General features: G+C 43.5%; 1 protein-coding gene across 3 annotated transcripts in view; it reads left to right on the top strand.

The window, feature by feature from the left end:
• Positions 1 to 24,549, top strand: part of LOC120725743 (partitioning defective 3 homolog) — a 340,776-nt gene that overhangs the window by 229,313 nt on the left and 86,914 nt on the right. For all 3 annotated transcript variants that reach the window (XM_040018776.1, XM_040018775.1, XM_040018777.1), the window contains exons 18-19: positions 3,017 to 3,250; positions 7,334 to 7,541. In XM_040018776.1, the coding sequence (XP_039874710.1) occupies positions 3,017 to 3,250; positions 7,334 to 7,541 (442 nt within the window). The remainder of the gene's footprint in view (positions 1 to 3,016; positions 3,251 to 7,333; positions 7,542 to 24,549) is intronic.

Raw genomic sequence — 24,549 nt, 5'->3', positions numbered from 1 at the left:
TTTTGGAGTGTTTATGGGAATTTTTGACCACTCTTCCAGAAGGGCATTTTTGAGGTCTGTAACTAATGTTGGATTCAAAGGCCTGGCTCAGAGTCTCCGCTCAAATGCTTCTCAAACGCGTTCTATCTTGTTGAGATCAGGAGTCTGTGCAGGCCAGTCAAGTTCTTCCACACCAGGCTCGCTCATCCATGTCTTTATGGAACTTTCTTTGTGCACAGTCATGCTGGAGCATGAAGGGGCCATCCCCAAACTGTTCCCCCAAAATTGTGACCATGAAATTGTCCAAAATGTCTTGGTATGCTGAAGCATTAATAGTTCCTTTCACCTTTAAACAGCCGAGCCCAACTCCTGAAACAACCCCACACTTAACTTCACACTGTTCTCATGGCAACCTCCAAACCCAGACTCATCCATCGGATTGCCAGGCAGAGAAGCGTGATTCTTCACTGCAGAGAATGCTTCTCCACTCTTCCCCACTGGACTCCTGGAGTCCAGTAGGGAAGAGTGCATCCAACACTTTGCATTGCACTTGGTGATATAAGGCTTGGATGCAGCTGCATGGCCATGGAAACCCATTCCATGAAGCTCTCTACACACTGTTGCCTGTCTTGAGCAAAGCTGAGTTGTTGTCATTCCCAGTTGCTTCCACTTTATGATATGATACCACTAACAGACTATTTAGTAGTGAGGAAATGTCACAACTGGACTTGCTGCACAAGTCGCATCCTATCACAGTACCGTACTGGAATTCACTGAACACCCGAGAGCGACTTATTCTTTCCCGAATGTTTGTAGAAGCAGTCTGCATGCGTAGGTGCTTGTTTTTATATACCTGTACCAGTGGAAGTGACTGGAACACCTGAATTCAATGATTTGGATGGGTGAGTGAATTCTTTTGGCAATATCTTCTTTAGTTGTGTAGCTTAAATGGTATGTACTAGTAAAAGTAGTTGATAGTTATTGTAGGTTTGTAATATGATTGGTACAATGATTGCAAGTAGCTACAGGGTGTGCATTTTTGCACTGCAGGGAAAGTGTTTTTCCTAAGCTCTTATTTGTTCTTCTGCAACTTTTGTGCATTAACACACTCATCCTGTCTGGAGGTTGCATGGGGGGAAGTGTTAGAGGGATTTATTTTCTTTGCCTAAAGATCCACTGGGATCACCCAGCAGCAGTGGGATATGCCTCATTTAGGCCACTTTAAACACGTCGAAAATCCTTGATTGTATAGACGTGCGAGTTGGTGAATTTTGTTTCTGTGCTTGTTAGGGAGTCCCTGCGTGGGACCCACACATGCAAATAAACTCAGGGTGTTCTGTTCAGTGGGGCAGACGACAGAACAACATGTGCTGTTGAAAACCAACAGGAAGAGCTGCAGAAGACATTTATTTACACCACCTGAAGCCACAGAGGAAACACTATTTGTGACATGTGTGGTCCAGGGGGAGTCATAAAGACACAATGCCACTCTGTCCCCGAGTCCACAGACATTTGCTACACCCTCAGAGAGCCTTTGGGGCTAATAAAATAATTGAATTAACAGCTTAATCCTTATTACTGATCGCTTCCTCTGCATAGCCTCACAACAAGGCTTCACTGGCACATAGAAATCCATCTTGTTAAGTTTGACAGCGTCTTGCTGTATTCTGAATCAAAGCACAACAAAGGGGATGGGAAAAGTCAACTGGGTTGCTTGTTTAACAACTGGTGGGTGAGGTAAGAGCTCCAGGGACCTGATGGACACTCCCCAGCAAAATGAAATACCAATACCTGAGTCGCGCTCCACTTACATACCCTAAACAAACCCCTGGCAAGCATTGGAAAAATAATTACAGATGTGTGGGCCTGGCTCAAATATCAGAGAGGGTGGCTGTTTAACATTTGCTCTGCTTACCACGCAGTATCAATCAGCTCCAGAGAGTATCGTGGAGATACGTTCCTGGTTATTTAGAAATATACCGTTATTCATGTCAAGTTATTTACAAATCAACACCTATTATACATGACCTCCTGCTACATAATGTTTGTCTGATCAAACCAAACATCCATCATACTGCTCTTATCTGATTTTGTTGATGATGTCACAGTTAGACATTAACAGTATAGTTAAAGGTATTTAAGTGCTTGGGCAGCTACTGCCCATACCTACAGTGACAGTCTTTCCATTGTCACCAGTTGGGCTTTTGTGAACTGCGCTATAAACTTCTTAAAATAAAATTTCAAGAGAAGAAGAGTAAATGAATGTATAGAAAATCCAGTACTATCCTTTTAAAAGTAAATAACCGCCCAGAGAGTGAGGTCCCTTGGCGGAGGTCTGCGCTCTCTGAATGTCTCTTGTTAAACGTATGTACCCTTTATGATATTACTCTCCGTCACTGCACAGAAAGCCTTAGAAATGAAGCCAAGTACTACAGTTGTGCGATGTTGTTTGGGCTTCTGAACACTGCAATACGACCTGCACTGAAGATTAATGGATGTAAAATCTGTTCAGCCTACATGTCCTCGTCTTTTTCCCCTCACCTTGTTTTATCTAATCTCTCTTGGAGAAATTGAGTTAAAAAAGAAAATTAAGTGAGAACCGCTGATGGAAATTTTTTTCTTTTTTTTCAGAGATACAGTTCATCTCAGCAATTTGTGAATATGCTGTATTAGAAATTTCTTATATTTTAACATTACTCTATAATCACTCCGCTGCTGTGCTACATTTGTGTCTTTGATAGCGGGCCCATTTATATGCATTATGTTTCAGCCTCTTAATTTAACTGTGCAGACACAAAGACAAAGGTTGAATTATAATTCCCAACAGGAAAATGTCTCGCTGGAGATGTAATACTCTGTTCTCATTTCACACACTTCATTGGCCGGGCAATGGCATCATTTGTTTTTCATGTTAATTGCTAGACTCGCACCTTCTCGTAACTCACCATAATGACAGCTTTTAGCTTTTTTTTTTTCTTTTTCAGAGGAGTTCTAATCATATGCCAGGTCTAAGTGACTTTATTTAATCTTTCCATAGGTTCTGCAGAACAGCAGGTCGGGCCTTGCCTGGGCCTGAAAAAATCCAGCTCCTTGGAAAGCCTCCAGACGGCTGTTGCTGGGACAGTGCAGAATGGCGAGATCAATGTTCGCAGGTCGCGCTCGAGGATCGTCAGGAGCCGAGGCTGCAATGAGAGTTTCCGCGCTGCGATTGACAAATCGTACGAGAAGCCTGCTGTTACTGCGCCAGAAGAGGAGAACAGCGTGGACACATGTGAGTGTTTGAAACGCTGTTTAGGTAGAGTTTCAGTGTTGATGCAGAATACTGTGCCCAAGTTTGTGGTGCTAAAATAATGAACAATATAAGATATCAGTAGGTTATTACAAAGCAGTTCAGAATGACACATAAATGTAGGCCAGTTTAGTGATACTTTCACAGATCCACTGCACAAAGCACATCAGCAATAGGTGTCTAGGTTATGGATTTATGATTATTCACATAGTGTGGAATTGCTTTGGACTGTTCCAACATGTTAATGTTGGTTCTGATAGAAAGGTGTCAGGATAGACAGTGCATCACAGTTTATTGCGTATGGGGCTGCATAGGTGCAGACCAGTGAGGGTGCGCATGCTGATACCTGTCTGCCAACGAAAGCGTCAAGAACAGGGACATATGCATATCAGAATATATCAGATCTGGACCACATAGAAATAGAAGAGGGTGCCCTCGTCTGATGAGTCAAGTCAAATTTTCTTTTACATCAGATAGCTGTGTGTGTGTGCATCGCTTATCATGCACTGTGCGAAGAAACAGTATAATTCTTTGGGCAATGTTCTGCTGGGAAACCTTGGGTCCTGCCATCTATGTTACTTTGACACATACCACCTACCTAAACATTGTTGCAGGCCATGTAACCCTTTCATGGAAATACAGTTTGGAAATACAGGATAATGCACTCTGTCTCAAAGCATAAAAGATTCAGGAATGGTTTGAGGAGCGCAACAATGAGTTTGAGGTGTTGACTTGGCCTCCAAATTCTCCAGATCTCAATCCAATCAAGCATCTGTGGGATGTGCTGGACAAACAAGTCCTAACCACGGAGGCCCCACCTCACAACTCACAGCTAACATCTTGGTGCAGATACCACAGCACACCTTTAGGGGTCTAGTGGAGTCTATGCCTCGATGGGTCATGGCTGTATTAACAGCAAAAGGGGGACCAACAACAATATTAGGCAGGTGGTCATAATGTTATATGCAGGGGTGCACATAAGTGGTCCGCAAGTGCGCATTCGCTGTCAAAATTAAAGACGCCCACCAGATAAGAAGTTGCAACGCACGTTCGTGTACATATAAAAGGCAGTGTTTTTGTCCGCTAGAGTGGGATTTTCACGGCATATTCTGCACCACATCTCTGTGCGTTCATCATTTGTTTGAAGCCAGCTCACCTCCTGCAACCACTTTTCTGAGAATACGCGCTTCTTTTGCGGTTCGGACTACGCCTGACATTTCTTTGGAGGTGGAGGAACACCAAAGTCATTGCTTAAAGGAGCTTTCTTCTTCGACATCTTCAAGAGTTCTAAACAAATGTCTGTCCTCCTCCAGAAAATCTTATGCACGCAAACGTTGTAACTTCTTATCTGGTGCACGTCTTTTATTTTGACAGCGAATGCGCACCTGTGGACCACTTATGTGCACCCCTGGTTATATGTATCTGTCTGCTCCTCTTGGTTTTGGCACATATACGACAGAACTTTGTCCGGTATTTCTTCCATCTGTTTGTTTACTTGTGTACCTGACAGGGCCTAAAAACCACAATTACTTTAATTCATTTAAAATATGAAGAGAGAAAAAGAAGAACTAGAAAGACACCCTACCTTCTCTTTCAAGGCATGTATCCTTCACTACTTAGTGTTTGATAACAAAAAGACATGCAGCGCATACGGAGAGACAGCCGTCTTACGTTTTCCGACAGGTAATAACACCACAACACCACAAGAGTAATCACTCGATATAAATTTCCATTCACCATTAAAGGATTCCATTAAACGAGCTGGGGGGACATTTGAAAAAAGAAGGAATTATTTGCCTGAAATGCTTTGTTCTCATAAGCTCTGTCGGCAAGCCACTAAATACAGTCTTATCTCGGCAAAGAAAAATGGGGAAAGCAACCGATTTCCCCTGCCGCTGTATATTGCATTCTCCCCATGATATTCAAATAACTCTGTTTTTCAATTTAGATAAAAGCAGCCAGTCTGTGCTCGTCACCGAGGTTAATAGTCAAAGTTGACAGATAAGCCTCTGCCTTCCCCTGCTCCCAGACTTTTATTTACATAAAATAAGAATGTGGCATCACCTAAAGAAAATGTGTCCCCACAAGATATCCCGCTGGGCAAAAATGCACTTTCCCTTGTGCTACTTTGTGTTGTGTGGTTCGAGCAAAGAAAAAAAAAAGAAAACGGAAAAAAAAACCATCTGTGCTGTGCAAAAATCCCTTCTTTCATTTTTTTTTTTTCAGAATAAGACTGGCAATTTTACTTACGTCTGTCATAACCTTTGCTGACAGACCGGCTTAGACGTCCTTGATTATTAAAGCAAGAAAGTTCACTTGTAGACTTTCATGAAGGTGACGAAATGTTTCTTGCTCGTCTGTCTCTGTGAAATGATCTTTCGCTGTCCTGACGCTTTCATCAGAACCTCTGACGTCAGCCTTTTGCTTCTGAGCTCCATTAAATTGCTGCAGACGGCCTCACCTTTTGATAACCGGTATTAAAGGCTTTTGTGTATTTTTCGCTTCTTTCTCTCAACTTTGTAATATTTAAAATTGATTGCCTTTTTTTCTTTTTAAATCAGCCTTCACTTTCCCTTTAAATGAGTCTTTCTGCTAAGTCAATAAGACAAATTAACCTTGGTGCAAAAGCATGCAGATATATCTACATTCACACATGGATGCATTTGCACACATGCGTAAGCACTCATGGCTGTAACTGCTCTCTGGGAGGCTCTGGATTACATTGTTTTGGGTGTTATCTGCAGCTTGGCATCACTAAGCAGTAGCAGCATTAGCACCACTGCTAATCTCTGTCATTTAAATAGCCAGATACAGCTCACAGCTGCTATTCACTCTTAAGTGGATGATAAGCGGGCCACCAGATTGAGCGATAGAATCGGCGCCCATCCAGAGCCCGCGACCGAATTTGGGGAGGTGGGGAGGGGCTCCGTGCAGAGATGAATTGTAAGAGTGTGCAGGTTTAATCTGCCCCGCTTCGTTCTCTTGTTTCGGCTATACACAGTGGCTCGCGCTCAGATTCCATTTCAGTAATTTCCTCCGAGATGACAGCTGAAAGAAATAGCTGATAGCTCCTCAGATCGCAAGAGAAAACAAACCCCACTGTTCATCCTTGAAATGTGAATCCAGCCGCTCCTCCTTCTCCTCAGTCTGCCTCATCCCGTATTCCAAAAATCCATCACGCACCCCCCCTCCACCCCCTTCCCCTTCTCTCCCTGCGATAAGCGCTTTTCGCTCCTCCATCAAAGGAAGAAGTTGGACAACGACGCGCAAGACTGTAATAAGTTGTAATCTGAAGGACATCTACCTCATGTCTCCGAGCCAGAGATGGAGCGCTGACAGGAGCGACGCCGACCGCGGAGCACACCGTATTTGCAATTAAGATCCCCGGGAGCCTTTTTCGAGATGATTTAAATGTATAATTACTGACAGATTAATTACATTTTTGCACATCGGCTCTGATTAGGTGTGATGGAAACTTTGAGTTTAATCAACCTTGCATCACCTAAGGAGTGTGGTTTCAGTTTGATGTCTGGGCTGAAATGAGTTCAAATGTAATTAAGAAGCAGATTCATGAGACATCGCAGCGCGCTCTGTTTTCACAAGTGTTTTTTTTTTTGTGGGGGTTGGCAAAATGAAGTTCTCTTGTGATCTTTGAGAAATGTACACAGACGAAATAACTTGAGGCTTTCAGCTAAAGTAAAAATGTGTTCAGCCCCAACACTAGTCCCAACTAGTCTACAATGTAAATATATTCTGCTCTAATGAGGCAAATGTATTCAGTGTGTTTTATTCAAAGCTGTTATACCTTGTGGGACACAGTTTTAGTTTTTTTATAGTTCCTCTGATGTTACTAAGAGGAAAAAAACCCAAAGTGATGCTTTTTCACAATAAAAGAAAAAGCAGTGTTGTTGAGTACTTATTTCAATTATGACACCGGTGATCTGTGGGGAATCAAGTCAAAGTTTAATAACTTTTTCTTTTTCTTTGTCTTTCTCTTTCTGTGTTGGCATGAATGTTTCCGGCATTTAACTCCCACTCCTTGTTGCTTTTATCTTTTCACTCCAGTGGATGATGACACAAGCTCCCGATCGGGTCAAGAGTCCATGTCCACCAGCGGTGACCTGACTTCGGGCCCCTGGCTGAATGGCAGAGACGACAGACAGAAAGATCAGGAGAAGTCTGGGGTGAAGGAGAAGAAGAAGCCAGAAAGGGAGAAAGAAAAAGACAAGGACAAGAATAAATCCAAGAAAGGCGTGCTGAAGGGCTTGTTCAGGTAGGAACCAGACGGAGCTCAGCTCAAACCCCTAAACAGCTCCACCGTCCACTGCCACGAGCATTAATCACTATCTGCTTTATTTAATTCCACTCACCACATCCGCCACTGGATCATACGGAATTTGAATGCATTCTGTGGATGTTGCCGGCGCTAATCAGGGACCTCTCTCCTTGAACCCTGCAAGGGGAGGAGAGTTATCGACCTCAAGGGCCTCTGGCACTTTTGAGCCAGATTATTTTTAATAAGGGCGCCATGTTTTATTCATAATCCCGTGCACGTGTGCCTCCTATCCAAACACACTCATCATTTGTGAACCAGAGGAAAATGTTCTGTGCTCATGCCGGAGCTAACGGGGGGTTGGCTTTGAGAATAAAAGACGATAAAATCGACTGCAGGTCGGAGTTAGTTGTTGCCCGTGGCTGGTGTTCTCAGCGGCCGCCTCATCATGCGGTAGCGAAATTTCAGGAGCAGGCTGTCTGGGGAGACCGTCTGGCTGTCTGGGGTGGTATGATTTTGTTCTTAACATCTACAGATATTCATCGGTATAAAAAACCCCCAAAACTATTTGAAGCAAAAGTAATTTAATTAGCACTCATCACAACTGCTGTAGGTCCTTCAGTGTTGTCATTACCACATCATGCCGCCTAATAACTTAGAGGCTGGGAGATGTTGTGGGCTGTGAGGTTCCTCTCCCAGTCTGGGAAATAGTTTCCCTGGCAGAGTTCTTCATCCTGAGAAGACAGTCACTTTGAACTGTGGACAATGCAGTTGGACAGTGTGAGGAGAAACACGCAAAGGGAAGTTGATGGAAAATAAACATCCCGTGGTGGTTTCTACTGAGCACGTCTGTCTGCCACAAGCAAAATTAGGAGTCACGTTAATTATTTCAACTCCACGCACATTTAAATATGGCATAAATTAACGGCGGAGGCGGTGCGGGCCGTTATCGTGCCGTGAGTCGTTTTCATGTGGATTGCTTTAATGGGATTAGTTAGCATATCACGGCGCACGCCTCAGTAATGAACAATAAAGATGACAAGTGTGCTTTGAGGTGATGATTGAGGAATGTAGGAAGCTGTCTTATCTTCCATTATTTTTACTTTTCTGATTTATTTACTTACCCGCCTCTTATTGCGTAATGTAGTGTGAAAAGCTCGTGCGTCCCAGTGTCGTGGACGCGTAAGTCTTCGTGGGAGGACAGAGGAAAAAAGCGAACTGCAATCCAAATTGACAGGTGAAATTTGAGCCACGGGTTTGACACCATGACATGCAATCAGCACCGTTGGCAAACCTTTATGAGTGGCTGTGTGCTTGGCTTGATAGGTGTCTTCTGGGTGATTTTTTATTTTTTTTTGAAGTGCATGTTGGCCCTTGGCATGCCCTCCTTGGCCTCATCATCGTTCTTCATTATCTTTGAGTGCCACAGCCACTTAAGAGTTGGCATGCGACAGGCCTCACTGACACTCCCCCCATGCTCTGTGCATTTAACGCCAGCCCCCGTGCCTCCTGAATATTAAAACCGCGACTCCATGACTCCGAAACCTCGTCGTCTATTTGCTACTTCTCTACTTCGAACTGCATTTTCTATTTAAAGCTCTCAGACCTGCACATCAACAATGTCCTCTTCTATCCCCTCCCTGTTCTTCCTCGTTCGAAAACATCATCGTTTCAGAAAGTTAGAAATGGCAAAGAGTTGAGGTGAGAATGAACGAGTCCCACTGGATACAACAGCAAACTCTTTCTATAAAGAACAGTCTGGAGTGATGTGAAATGCCTAGCAGTCAAAAGGGAGGAGAGGGAAAGAAAGCGAAAAAGATCTAACTATTGTGTGTCTCACTTTTAGCAGTTCCAAAAGTTTTCCCTGATTTCAGAGTGAAAAGTTTAACTTTGCATGACCAAAAGGTTTGGCTGACAGTTACTCGAACACCCGGGCTTGCGTGCCACAGAATTTATATTAGCGAGCTTCACGTGCGAGTGTCTCGCCATTAAATCGCTGCATCGTGGAGACATCCTCGTTGGGTTAATCCTTTGTGCTGCTTGTCTCGGCGGTTTTCATCTGCATAAAATGGATAGCCAGGCAGCCACTTTTTCCTGCATTTCTCACAGATGCATGTTATAGCACTCCCTCTAAGGAGATTTCAAGGAGTTTGCAGTGCGATGCAATTTGAGCTCATTTGCATGCAGGACTTTGGACGGCCTGATGAACGTGTAGCGCACGTCCACTTAATGGACAGCCTGATTGGAAGTGCATTAACATTGGAGCCAGGGGGAAGGAAGATGGCCTAATATAGGGTGGGAGAGGAGGGGGAAGAGTGGGAGATAAATACAGCGAGTGCAAGAATGGCTGAACGTGTGCAAGAGGGTGATGGAAAGAAAATTGACTGCCTAAAGCTCAAAGCAGGAAAAAAACCCCCACTGCAGTGCACAGCCTTGGCTTCCAAGCCCTTCATACTGTACAGACTGTAGGCTGGGAGGCTGCCTGGTATACAGTCCTGTAACATGAATGGATAGCAGTACGCATCTATGCATGCTTCCACAGAACAAAAAACAAGCCCCAGGCAGTTTGACATCGCTGTTATTTCTTGAATGTCTGCTGGACGCATGCATAGCTTGTCCACTGGTGCATCATATAGGGAAGAGCACAGGGGAACGCATCATCCACCCCTCAAAACCATTGTATGTGATTATTCATGTCCTTTCTAGTGGATAACATGTGATCATTACTTTCCACTCCTATCAGTTTTGTTTAGATGTTGGAAGCGTTGCCCAGGGCTCTGTTAGCATGCTAGCAGACAATGATGTCTGGGCCAGCCTGGGAGATTCCCCTTGATGTACCTAATGAGGTGCTGTTTATCTGCCGTGTGACTGACTGACCGCCTCCATCAAAGCCCCATCTCCATTATTGTGGTGGAAAGGAGGAAAAAAATTTTTTTTTTTTTACATTGTATATGTATATATATTAATTTAGACAGTAGGCATTATTAGTGTGTGTGTGCGCCTGTGAAAATGTATTTCTGTGTATTCAACCCTCTCTTATTGCAATTCAGTTAACAGTTTTTTGTTGTTTTGAAATGCAACAGACTATTTAAAAATGTAGGCTAGCATTATCACTGGGGTGAGGGTTGCAAAAAAAAAAAGCTGGGATGGGAAATGGGGAGCAGAGAAAGGTGGGGGGGGGGTGGGTTAGGGTGGAACGAGAGAAGGAGCGTGTGCACTGGAGTGAACTGGGGCACCAAAGAAGAGTGGGAAAGACGGATGAAAAGGAAACGGGAGAGGCAGAATGAGGGAAGAAGGGAGCACTTCAGAGCGACAGTCACGGCATCATGCTACTGTCCGCCTGGGGGGGGAGACCGGGGATCTTTGGCGATGCGTGCCTGCGCTCGTGCACGTGCGCACGCGTGCATGCTCAAGCTTCTTCAAGGTGCATGTAAGATTTGCACGTTTGCATGTGTGTAATGTGCGTTTGCCTTGTGCACGTTAGATGAAAAGACTCTGTTAATGGGATGTGGCACCCTTCCTCCCCAGAGCTCCCCCAGCCGTGCACACTTACTCCTTTTTTTTTTCTTTCTTTTCCCTCCACCCATCCTCCCCACCGATCCACCAATCTGATCAGCGGCATGCGTCTCGCTAAGCCATCCCACACTGGAGCTCAGTATGACAGCCATGCACCCTCCACCCCTTTCCATTCTCACCCCAGGGAGCTCATCTGCCTGCTCCGCCCCATAAATGCAATCCCACTCGAGGCTACACAGACAGAGATGAGGGAGAACCGGGAGCTGGAACGGAGGGTTGCTTTCCATCCCTCAATCTTTATTATTCTTAGGTAGCACGGGAGCGCACTCTCGGCACGTGGGGGCGGTGCCCGTGTGTTTGCATTTGTGAATATGCCGAGAATATGGATGCCATGCTGTATGACCATGATTGCCTTCTGTGAGGCATGAGAGTGGGTAGTCTGTGTTGCCATGCAGTTTCGTGTCTTTATGCCGTGTGATCCTTTCAGCTCATGTGGGTGTGAACGGCTGATGGCGGGTGAGCCAGTTTGATCATTAGTACGCTGACATGATATACACATTAACTTGTTTTTTTCTTCTTTTTTACACACACACACACGCACACACACGCACACACACACACACGCACACACATGCGCACACACACACGCAGAGCTAATGGAGCAACACAGACAAGAACACACACTTTCTCAAGCTAACACACCCCTCAGCACCTTCATTTTCCCCACACAGACACACACACATGCTCGCATATGCTTGTAGTATTATGCCACAGTTGATTTGGAGACAGCAATTAGCCGCCTCCACATGTGGGCCTTGACATCTGCTGAATGTAATCTGAGAGAAAATGATAATTGTTCTTCCTTTGCTCTGCCTAACTCATCATAATGTCGATGCTGAGCCGCTAAAGGGAAGGATGGGGTGCAGCGTTAAGCACGAGAACGGCGACATCTGAAGCCACGTGACAAATATTAACGCGGGAAAAACTAATTGTGTTAAAAGCAACTTATCTTGGATTGTGAATAGTGATGAGTGGCCAGTGTTTTGTCTTTTTGGGGGTTTTTTTTCTTTCCGGATATTACCTCGGAGTGGAAGGGAAGGATAGGGAAAGAACTACAAATTTCTCCTGTCATGGATAAATATTTCAGAGGGGACTTAATGCTGAACTTGTCAGCTTTGCCAAGTGCAAAGTCATGCCTCAATATCACCTTCAAATGGTTGCTCGGCTAAAAGAAATATCATGTCACTGAGGGCGCTACAGAGAGAGCAGGTCGGCCTTTTCAGCTTCTCAGGGGGAGAACACCTTTTTACAAAACTCCTTCCCTTCACAAGTCAGTACGTGATGCCCTAACTTTAAAGGTGTGTGTATGTATATATATATATATATATATATATATATATATATATATATATATATAGATAGATAGATTGATATAATATGCACTCTGAGTGTGACATCCCATTACTCTCCTGCCAGTTATGTTACCAAAGAGGCCCAGCAGGAGACCAAACAGCTACCAACAGTCTCCCACTGAACATTAGCACCACTGTCACACAATGCACTGACACGAGAAGGAAAGGGTGAAAAAACAAAACTCTTGTGCCTGACAGTTCAAAACCCTTGTGTTGTCCTCGAGATTCCCATACACTTGTTTCCCATACACCTAGGGGTCATTTGTGACCCGAGGACAACACAAGGGTTACGGGTGAACGTTGCTTTGCATCTTGTATCAAACCCTGAATGCCTCTGTTTTTTTCTGGAGGGTTGAAACATTTAGAAATGTGGAGGATGGGAATAAGGATGGAGGGAGGAGTGGTGAACTTTAATAACCGGCGGGGGTGGGAGTGGTGGGGGGGACAGCGGTTGTCCGGTTGCACTTCCTCTGCTATTGGCCACTCGATGCAAATGTGATTGGGCAGCGCTAGACCTCCATCAGACAGCCCTGAAGTAATTAGGTTTAGAATGATCATGCAGTGCTGCAAGATAGACCTTGAAGAATGGGGAGTAGTGGTGAGGCTAGTCTGTGTGTGTGTGTGTGTGTGTGTGTGTGTGTGTGTGTGTGTGTGTGTGTGTGTGTGTGTGTGTGTGTGTGTCTGTGTGTGTGGGAGGTGGTGTTGCATGATGGAGTTAATTGAATCTGAAATCTTGTCGGCCTGAAATGAGATCCACCGATGTCTCTCACACTGTGTCTCCTGCAGAGGGCTGCAAACATGACTGAATTCATAAAGTGTGTTATTAAAGAGCTCAAATTAAGTGTAGCAGCGCACCCCTCCATATTCTACCAGGCCTATGACTACTAATGATCCAACCCCAGCGGAATCTCAACCAGATGCATCAATGGACATGCGAGACTTCTCTTCTCTTCTCTTCTCTTCTCTTCTCTTCTCTTCTCTTCTCTTCTCTCTCTCCTGTCCTCTTCCCTTCTCTCCCCTCCTCTCCTCCCTACCGCTCAGCTCTCTGATGTTCTCAAAGAACCCGCTTCATGTTTCTTAACTTCCTCCCTCTCTCTCTCTCTGCCTCTCACACTTGATTTTCTTGTTTTTCACACTTTGAGACACTTTGATGTTATTTTTTTCTCCTCCTTTGATCAATCAGAGAAAGGCTGTTCAATGCAACTGGAATCTCAGAGGACAGGCAGATTTAAAAATAATGAGAAAGCGTTAAGAACATGAATGTGGATCTGAGAAAGGCACAATCCCATTTTGTGTTTTTCTAAATAGTACAAATGAATCGCTAATGTCTCCTTTAATAAACCATATTAATATATGTCTCTGGTCTATAGGAGAAGGGAAAAAGATTACGCATACGTTGAATTAGAAATGCAAGGCATGCTTGATATTATGGAGACAGAGGTCTCCCCCCCCCCGTGTCCTATGCAAATTAAGTGGGCTGCCTGCTACAGTTGCATTCATTGCTAGTCTCCTCACCCATCCACCAGGCTTAGCATGTAATGAAACTGAGGCCTTCGGCTGAAATGACCTTTCCCATTCACTGAGTTTCCACCTGCTGATTTGCGCTCACACCTTAACATATGAGTGAGAAGATGGGTAGTGGGGACAGGTCGATCACAGTGAAGACAACGGAGAAAAAAAATAGAAGAGCTGGGAAAATAGCTTTTGAATTACAAAGGTAAAATCAATCGATGCTGGATTACACTTCTGATTTCCATCAAAGGCAGCCAGGTAAAGCCAGGAACCATATTCCTCTTGTTCTGGCAGCGTCTCTACATGCGTTCAGCATGTAGAGTGAAATTGTCTGTTATTTTTTTCTCTTTTTCTCTGATCATTTTTTTTTTTTTTAATTCTTCAGTAAGCGTGTCAGGGAGATGCAGATTCCTTTCATAGCTGGATTGATTGATTTCATTCCTCCCTGTGTTTTTCATCAAGGAATCTTAATTGGACTCTCACTGCCATACAAACATATGTGAGCGCCCCATCAACCTGCCCCACACGCCAACCATTGCTTTGTGAGTGGGGGAGGTGGAGAGTGCAAAGCTATGTATGTGAGTTGGAGAGAGAGAGAGGGAGGATGTGGAGAGTATGTGATGATGGATGAAACGATCCACAGCAGCAGATAAAGGCCAGGTAATATTTCCACCTGCAGGTCCACATCATGTCAGGTTCAAGGCCCTTCAGAGCTAATTGAGTACAAGCAACGTTATATCTGTGGCTGAATAAGACGTTTTTCCAAAGTCTAAAGTTCGGCTACATCTACATTTTCCCAGGCAAGCGTGAGCGAGAGGACACATGGTCTCATGCCTTTATTTTTTAGGGCTGTGTCCACTTAATACTACACTATATAACTTAATAATACTTATTATTAATAAAAAGCATAGCATTATTGAGGCACTGCAAATTATTTAATCCCAACAATGTCATTTCTAAAGCTTTTAATTGGTCATACTTGTTGCCAGTGATGTAATTAACCATTATAAGTCCAGAGTGCACAGCCAGTCAGGAATGGGGCAGCAATAAACAGATGTAATGTGAGAGGCAGCGGAGGAGACCTGCATAGAGTCCTGTGTAATTCCATGTAACCACAGACCATATGCAACGTAGAAAAAACAAAGAGTCTGAGAGTGCATTTGTCATACTGTTTACTCATGAAAGCTACGTGCTCTGAACAATGTTCACTGGCCTTTTCTTGATGTACTGTGTAATGAATGTTCAGTAGCATTTTATAAACTGGTTGTGAGCACAGGTAAAACGTCTGGTTTTGCCCGACTACACTGAAGTTTTGTGAATGTAGTTTGAAAACTGGATTAGAGTTTTGGCAAACTTTGACAACTTAAAACACATACAGTACGTGGGCAGTAGAGGCATATCTGATCCTATTAAGCATGTCTAATTTGTTTGTTTTCATAACGATTTCTCACTTCAAAAATGCTACATGCAGCTTTTTTGTAAGGGTCACGGTTCTGTCCTTCGCAGTGTTTTTACCATCAGCCTCATTCAGCTGTAGAAGAGGAGTGTCCAGGGTTATTTATCTAACCTTGCTCGTGATGTGCAGTCACTATCCCTGAGATTCCTCAGGATTCCTCGCTTGCTTATCCTCACTTTATTTACCATTACTGTCACTCCCTCACTCTTTTTATAAAAAAAAAATTCTGTGTATCCTCACACATCCCTCCCTTCTTCCCTCCTCCTTCAACCTGCCCTGGAGATTCATTGTGGCATTGACAGAAAGACCTCTCCCGTCTCCCTCTGAATGCTGGGAGCGATGTATATCTCGGATCAGCGGTTTTTGCTGTCTCCTTCCCCCAACTGGCTGAAAATGCAGCGCTTGAGCCGCCGTGCATCCATGCATGCATTTCAAAGTCTAACGTTTACAAGGCAGACAACCTGTCTCACTTCTCTCCTTTGCCCGTCCTTCAGGCGAGGGTCTCGCAAATCAGACATTTGAGCGTCACCGAATACATCTGTCTGCAGACTCATCGGCATGTAAATGAGTTGGCAAACAATTGCGAGAAGCGGGGATAATCAAAGCAGGGAAGACAAAAGGCCTGATGAATACAATTAATTTGAGATAATCTTCTATCATGACAATAATCATAAGCTGTTTTTCCCCCCGTCACCTACACGTTCTAATCGGTGTAAGTCATAGGAGGTGAAAGCAGCTGTAACTCCAGTCGCCAAACCAACAATCAGCAGAAATCTCCAGTTCTCATTAGTTTGTGCACATCTGCGGTAGTTTGCAGCGCTATTCCAAAAAATTCAGTCTTGACATCTGCGGTTGAAGTTTCCGTCATTAAAAGAGCTGAGCAGACTTTGGGTGTTGTGTTTGCCTAATGTCGAGGGTTTGTGTTGGAGGCATGCAGCAGAAGCCTGGCTGAGGACGCAGACAGTGGCAGTGATCAAAATGGCCCATTAGGAATGCAGCAGGCTGTACTGTATCTAGGTCACAGCCTGAGCCACCTACTGTAGCTCCTCTGCTGATAAAACCCTCTCCTCCTCCATCACTGTATCCCTGGGTGAGGGTGTATGGACAGCATACTGCGGTCAGGCACAGCATTATGAGCACTGTGAGGGGAAGCAAATAACACAGATTATCTGTTCATCAGGGCACCTGTTAGTGGGTGGGATATTTTAGGGAGCAAGTGAACATTTTTTTCCTCAAAGCCACCTGAGCTACAGGGGTGGCTGTAGCTACAGGTGGTAGAGCACGTCAGCTACTAACCGGAAGGTTGGTGGTTCGATCCCAGGCTCCTCCAGTCTGCATGCCAAATATCCTTGGGCAAGATACTAACCCCATCGCAGTGTGAATGTGTATGAATGTTAGTTAGTAAGCACTTAACAACTTAGAAAAAACGTGCTTGTGTGAATGGGTGTGATTGGGTGAATGAATTAGTTGTATAAAGTGCTTTGAGTGCTCAGAGTAGAAAAGTGCTATATAAGAACCATTTGCCATTTACACTGTGATGGCTAGAGGTTTGGGTCAGGGTGCACGTGTGTCGCTTACCTGGGGAGCACCTGGCCTCAGGATGCACTATGGGAAGAAAGCAAGCCGATGGAGGCAGTGTGATGTTTTTATTAAGGTCCTGCTGCGAAAACCTGGGTCCTACCATCCATGTAGATGTTACTTTGCCACATACCAACCTGCTTCAAAGCAAAAATGGTTCAGGAACGGTTTGAGGAGCACAACAAAGAGTTTGAGGTGTTGGCTCTGCCCCAGATCTCAATCTAATCACGCATCTGTCCGACATGCCGGACAAACAAGTCTGATCAAAGGAGGCCCCACCTCACAGCTCACAGAACCACTTACATACCACAGCACACCCTCAGGGGTCAGGTGGGCTACACATTGAAAATCAAATGTGATTGTATGTGAACTTTTTGTCTCTCATCTACAATTTATGGCTCTTAGTAATTATATGTTTCTTTTTTTGTGCACCACAAGAGGAAGAAACTCTGCAAGATGAGCAATGAAAATAATAAATCAAACAGAACATCATCACAGGGAAATATGATCAGAAGCTACACACAACTACACGCATTCAAAGCCTCAATTCAATACCTGAACTTCCCTCCAAGCTGCTCAAGTGCCTCTGTGTAAATTGTCCTTCAGAAACTCCCTCCTCGCTGCGCTCATACACTTTAACAAATGGATGTATGAATGTGTTTAGACTGTTTATTTGTGTTGTAATGAGAGGCTTTAATCAGGGGTGTCATGGGTTTGAATTGTTCCTCCGAGTGTGCACGGAAACTCCCCTCCCCTCCAAACATACACGCACGCACAACTCAGTGATTTATGCGAAACATTAAAGGCAATCATGTTGGGCTGGGCCTTGTCCTTTGTATTGCACAGGCTGCTTGAAATATGGAAAAGCCAAGCTGTTCCCTGATATACAGGCACACGCATAAACATAAAGACCATAAACACACACACATGCACGGGTGTTTGTGTGTATCCTGTTCTTCTTAAATATGAATAATTAGTGCAGAATAAATGAATGGATTGTGGGTTTTGTTTTCCTTTTTTTCTTTCTTGTAAATATACAAAACACACAGGGAAACTTTTTGATTGTAAATAGATATGCAGACTCTCCCACACAGACATGCACGTGTGTTTAGTTCAACAGTTGCTTTAAATCTCATAGTTGGTAGTTTGGAGGCAGAGAAACAAGCCTCAGCCATTCACTGAGATGTACAGCCTCAATAAAAACATGTATAAAAAATATGTAAATAAAAACAGAACGCAACAATCCCAAAAAATCTCATAAACCCAGATTTTATTCACAATAAAACACAAAAAACATCAAGTGTTGTAAACGGAAACATTTTACTGTTCCGTGAAGAATATTAGCTCATTTTGGATTTGATGATGGCAACATTGGGTCAATAAGAGGCTAAAAAAAGTAAGTGCTGCTAAAAGGGAACAGCTGGAGGAGCATTTTACGACTAATTAGGTTCATTGGCAGCACATCGCTAACATGACTGGGTATACAAAGAGCATCTTAGAGAGGCAGAGGTTCACCAATCTGCAAAAGAACTGCATCTACAAATTATGGAGAAGTTTCAGAATGATAATTTACCGTGCAAGACTTTTAATGTGTAATCTACAACATAGAATATCATAGATCATAATATCAAAAGGGTCAGAGAATGGTCTTTGGATAGTCAATCTTTTGGCTTCAATGTATTAAAAACGATTCTGTGATGGAAATCGCTGCACGGGATTCAGATCACTGTACCATCCACAAATGCAGATCCAAGCTCTTTCAAGTGGAAACGGCTCTGCGATCAGATGGATTTAAATTTGAAATTCTTATTGGGAAACATGAACGCCTCATCTCCCGGACTAAATAGACGAGGGAGCATCGTATCCGTGTGTTTTCTATGGTCTCTGCGACCAAAAAGAACATTTCTCAGTTAAAATCAGATTCTCACATGCTGGAATTTGAAAATCTAAAAGAAAAACTGAGTTAAGGATGTTGGATAAAGTCTGTAAAACAATAGTGAAGAGAGGGGGAAAAAACAGGAAGCTTGACTGACAGAGAACAGGAAATACTGTCTGAGATGGCAGGAAAAAGGGTGCATTTTAAGGCCAAAACCAATTTTCTACAGGTTGGTATGGCACCAATTTCAATGCACCTGTCAGGGAATTCATTTCCATTCAATAAGCTCTTTATGGTAAATGTGTCGAGACAGTGATATTGGTTGAGAAATAGAACGTTTAAGCAAAATGATCCCAGATTGCGTATGGTTGTAAAATATTTTTCTTTGTCATTATTTTAGTGTGGGGAGAAAAAAACAGCTACAAATACACAAAGCATTACTGAAACTGATCTATCCTCGACGTGACAGCTGTCTTTGCTGTTCAGCTGAAAGACCTAAGAGGTGTAAAACTTTCCGGGGAAAATATTATTTTTCCTGTGGCATTGTCCCCCTACTGGGGTGTGGTGCACTGATGTCATGAATAAATGCATGTCATGCCTCCACGGTGCAGAACCCATCACTGTCTCGCCTGGGATGAACCATTCTGACTCCCATCCTCCCTCCCTCCTACGCCCCCGCTCCTGCTTTTTTCACACCATCACTGGAAGAATTAGGCCCGACTTCCCTCCAGAGCTGCAGCCAATCAACAACAGCTGTCCACAGCTTCTCTGAAGGAAATTGATTGGTTTAGTGTACACATGGGCTTATCCAATGAGGCGAAAGCTGTGACCTGTGGGAAGCAGTCTCTATAAAAGGCAAGAGGATGTGCAGAAGTATTAAAGGCTGTGTTATTCTGAAGGTGCATGCTATACCACCACCAAACCCAAGACACTATGAACTCAAAGATCTGACACACGGAGGGTTGCAGTCTTGCTCCTTAAGATATTAAGGAAAATGCTTTCCTGAGGAATTCCACATTCTACACATTCTAGTTCAAGAGGTCTGTTTGAGCAGGGAAGGAACTGACTGACATTACAGGTTGCAGATAATGAGTTCCACGGGGAGGGAGATAATCAGCCAGCGGCTGTTGGAGGCATCATCCCATACCACTGTGGGGTTGGTGTCCCAGGAAACCAGCGGTGGCAGCGTTACTCTGAGGCCACTCTACGATAACGAATGCGCCTTTAATGCCCGTTAACGATCGCTGGGTCACAGCGTGATTCCCAGGGAAGAGAAAAAAGTTCCTACTTTGTTTTTTCTATCTTATTGTTTTTATGAGACAGCTATGTGTCTCACCTCAGGTGGAGAGTGTTTACTCACCAAAGCTGCAACAACACTTATCCAGCGAAGACAAATGTATAAAAGTCTGGCCTTCCTAACAAGGCGCTATTAAAATTACATGCCACTGTCAGTATCTTGCCCCGGGTGCCGTGTTTAGAAATCGTGTACTGCTCCTTATTGCTTGCATTGGAGAGGAATAACTGAAGTTAGAGAGAGCATACTATATCTCTGCTTGTGTGTATATGTGTGTGTGTACTTGTCTTAACTTTGTTCTCCTTACCACCCCCCGGTCAATATGACGATAATCACAAGTCTTGATTTTTCTCTGAGAGAAAGGAGTATTTTTAATGGTGCTTTATAGATTATCACCATGAAATGCAGGGGTGGAGGCATAAAAATTTATTTTCTTCCTGACTGCCACAAATACAGTCGGAGGCGATGGGGGGGGGGGGCTCAGACACCACATCAGATGTCTGCCGGGGACTTCGCCCTGGGAGATTTGGATTAACTTTCAGGTTGGCTGAGCAGAAACCATAATGATTCTCTCTGTCTGCCCTTGAAATTATCTTCTCATCACTTACTCAAATTGATAGATGCAGTCATTTTTATTTTTCCCCCCTCCTTTCTCGCTCACCTAGTTCCATTTGCAGGTTTGAATAATGCCAGAAGATGTAACACCTCATATGATGAGCGCATCATCTGCGGGGTAAGCCGTGTGGTCCGTCATAACCTCGGGTTCACTTTTAAAAATCCCACAAATTTTCAAAGGAGGAATAGACAGCCATTTTTTTTCCTTGTCTTTTCTTCCTAAGTCAGCAACAAACTGCAAAATTCCCCACAGAAGATGTCAAAACAGATTAGCTCCCTTCTAATCCACTCCCCAGATTAAATGATTGTAACAATCAAACTGGCTTCAAGGCTTTGCATAATTTACTCTTTCCCCCCTCATATCTTTTGAAATTCTGTCTTTGACTTTTTACTCCTCTGTTGCATCGCAGCCTTGAAGAATTATCACCCTGTAAATCGATGAAGATGATGTATGAGGCATCCACAGCCAGTGGTATAAACCCTTCTGCTTTCTGTGATGTATGATGATGTATCACGCTGAATGGAGTACCTATTTACTGACTCCTTTTCTAATGGAAGCAGACAAATCCAGGGAAGGCTGCTCCTCAGTAATACGCCTAATGTGTGACAGCATTTTGAAAACATTTTATTTGATCAGTTGCTGTCTGCAGATGTCAAAGTCAGGACACGTGGATTGAATGCTTCAATTTTGCTTTCTACGTTTAATCAAATCTGCGGCCATTATAACATTAATAAAGCAGATTTTACTGATGCATGTCAGATTACGCATCATCCAAATGAGCTTTGATAGCCAATCAGTCATTATCAGGACTAAAAAGTGATAAATAGCCCAGAGTAGCTCAGGCTTTGAATGAATGCGTCCCATGAGTTGTGAATACTTTCTGAATTTGTCTAGATTCTGTTTGCATGCGACTACAGTGCTGATCGCATCTGCGACGGAACGTCTCTGCACACATGATAGTTGTGCAATCTGCGTCTCATCTCGCCGTCTTCCTCTGTGTGTATTTGTGTATGCATCACTCTTACCTGCTGCTCGCCACAGTGAGGTAGGTGGCTGACAGTGGATCATTAAACACTGCTTCGGTCTGGTGGACTGATACTGGGTAGAAAAAAAAACACATCAGCGCTTTATGATGATGTAAGTTGTAACATTTCCTTTTTAGAATCATAGTTTTTAAGTTCTAGGCCTTTTTGTCAATTTTCAACCAATAAATCATTAAGTCGACCTTGAAGGTCTTGGTGTAAATGAGAAAAATTATAATGGATTGTTAACATGACTCCACTCTACACCCCTACGAAGGTTTTATCAGAATACATGTGCCAGTGCTGCCAAAATAAGATAATAAAATGAAGGTTGGAGTTGATGTTGAAGGATACGCTGGCATCATACCCCTACAAATATTACAGTTCTCTTTGATCAATAGTTGTTCTCTTCTGTGCACTGCAGCATAGTGATGTTAGGCTCATGACAGCATAGCCTTTTCCTAATCTGCACTGTTCAGGCAACACAGAGGACTGATCCAGAATCCGTAAAGGAATCAGAAGTTGGATCTGTAAGCATCAAGTATCAAGAATTCCTATCCTCCAGTTCAAAAGTTTCTGCTCTTAAAATCTTATGGCAATTTCCAGATTCCGAATACACCGTAGTGCAGTCCAGTCTTTAGGAAGCTGGCCAGACCTTTAGGGTAAAATCAGTTCTATGTATGCTACAGTTACACCATCGTCATTCTACTCCCGACTTGCGGCTGCCAGTCAATATCTTATTATCAAGCCTCATCGGCCTCGCTGTCAATATGACTGCTCTGCTGCCTGTGCCGATTAATGCCAAGGTGCCAATACCAGTTTGAGAGTTTTACGGAGAAATTCTCGAGTTTCCCCGTGCCAGCTGATGCTGATTAACTCCAAATCGTTACTGTTTTTTGTTAGATTCCTTTCAGGTCTCAAATGTGACACTTATCTTTCAGAGACAGGTATGAAAGTCAATATGTTTTGCCATTACACAGTACACACAACTGCTGATGCCAAGGAGCTTCATATTTTCCTTTGGGGAAAATAGCTAGTGTTAAATATAATACTGGCATTAGTGTAGTCCTCTGCTCTCCTGTGGTTCCCACCGGAGGGACCCAGACTGTTCATATAAAGAACAGAGCCACGCTGTAAGCCAGCAAGTGTCCCAGTAGCCTTCTAATAGCTCAGGCAGTGCAGAACCTTTACTTCACCTGTGCTTCACCTCTGCATCCTTCCTCCTCTGGCCACCAGCGATGGGAAAATAGTTTCTCATGTGGGAGTTGCTGCGTGTTCAGAGTCCTGCTCGGCTTAATCTGCAGTATGTCATACTGTAAGACTCTGCTCACTGTACACATGTCGATCCAGATGAAGGGAAAAAAAGTTGAGGGCCGAGGTTTGTCTCCCTTAAGGTTACTTTATGTTTTTAGTGGATGACTGGAAGAGATTGAGCAAAAACAAAAGGAGAGAGAGATAAACAGTTCACTCTTCATAAACGCTACAAGTTGACTTAAACTAGTTCACTTTCATAGGTCACATTTTAGAATTAAAAGAGGTATTTTTTTTATATACACTATGGGGCAATAGTATTTTACTACAGCTTAAGTAGTGCACAGGTATATTTGTCAATGTTCATACTGGGAATAACACTCTACACATGAGTTACTGAGCTGAACAGATCCAACTACAAAGATAAAATGGAGAAAAAAGGATTCAGTCAGTAGCTCTCTTGTGAATAATTTTGGATATTTCACTGCTGTTGTCTGAGTCATTGATGGCAGCATTCAGCATTTTAAAACTACAGCTCATGTGACCGTAGTGTGAGCACAGTCTATTACTGGATTCTGAAAAGTAGCTAAAAAGTGAAGCATGCTCTTCTTTACCAGAAGTGAACAAACAAATCATTGAAGACGACTAAGCTGCTTCTTACTCCCCAGGAAAGCTCAGCCCAGCACAGTTTTCCACACAAGTATCACCTTACTGTGCCACTTTAAATTATACGTGAGCAGCAGGAAAAAAAAATCACCAGCATATTACTGACGCAAATGTCTACATGACTCTTAACTTTAGCCAAGTCAGAATGGAGTGTAGTAAGCATCCCAGTTACCTGGTGCATAGGCTGAAGCTCAGGAAAAGTTTGAGCTCTGGGCGTCCAACCAACCAATCAGCCAGCTTGATGAGACACGAGGTTAACTTTGGTTGGCACACAGCTCCACCACAGTGTTGAGAAGCCCACTAATCATGCAGATAACTTTGCACTTTACTGATGCTGCAGAAAATTTGTCGATGTGATCTCAAACAGATGTGGACACACCTGCAGCGTGACTTGTTCTCTCCAGCTGCGCACCCCGTTATCCACTTATAAACTAATAAAGATTGATGGTGGATCAGGGGATCGACCTCTAAAACTTTGTAGCCCCAATGGAAAGTTTGGGCACTCCTGCACACAAATCACCTTCTTTTAGTTGCAGACAAATACATTTGGGTCACTGTTCACAGACAACACAAGCTTTTTTTCCAGTGATCGTGCTTTTTAGCATATTTATGTGTTGAAAACAGAAAGGTCAACTTCTTTCAGGAAGTTAATGAAAGTCCTTGAAGGGAAGCCAGGGAAGCTGTCACCTGCCCTGATGATAGATAGCAGGTTCATTATTATTATCATTCCCAGCTCTAGCACAGAGTTTTATGCCTTCACTAGAGCCATTTGTTGATTAATTAATCAGGTAATGTATGCTATCTGTGCT

This window comes from Simochromis diagramma, unplaced genomic scaffold (assembly GCF_900408965.1).
Source record: "Simochromis diagramma unplaced genomic scaffold, fSimDia1.1 OVJJ01000717.1, whole genome shotgun sequence".
NCBI classification, from domain to species: Eukaryota; Metazoa; Chordata; class Actinopteri; order Cichliformes; family Cichlidae; genus Simochromis; species Simochromis diagramma.
The sequence above is the reverse complement of the archived record's forward strand: the minus strand, read 5'-3'. Positions and strand labels throughout refer to the sequence as shown.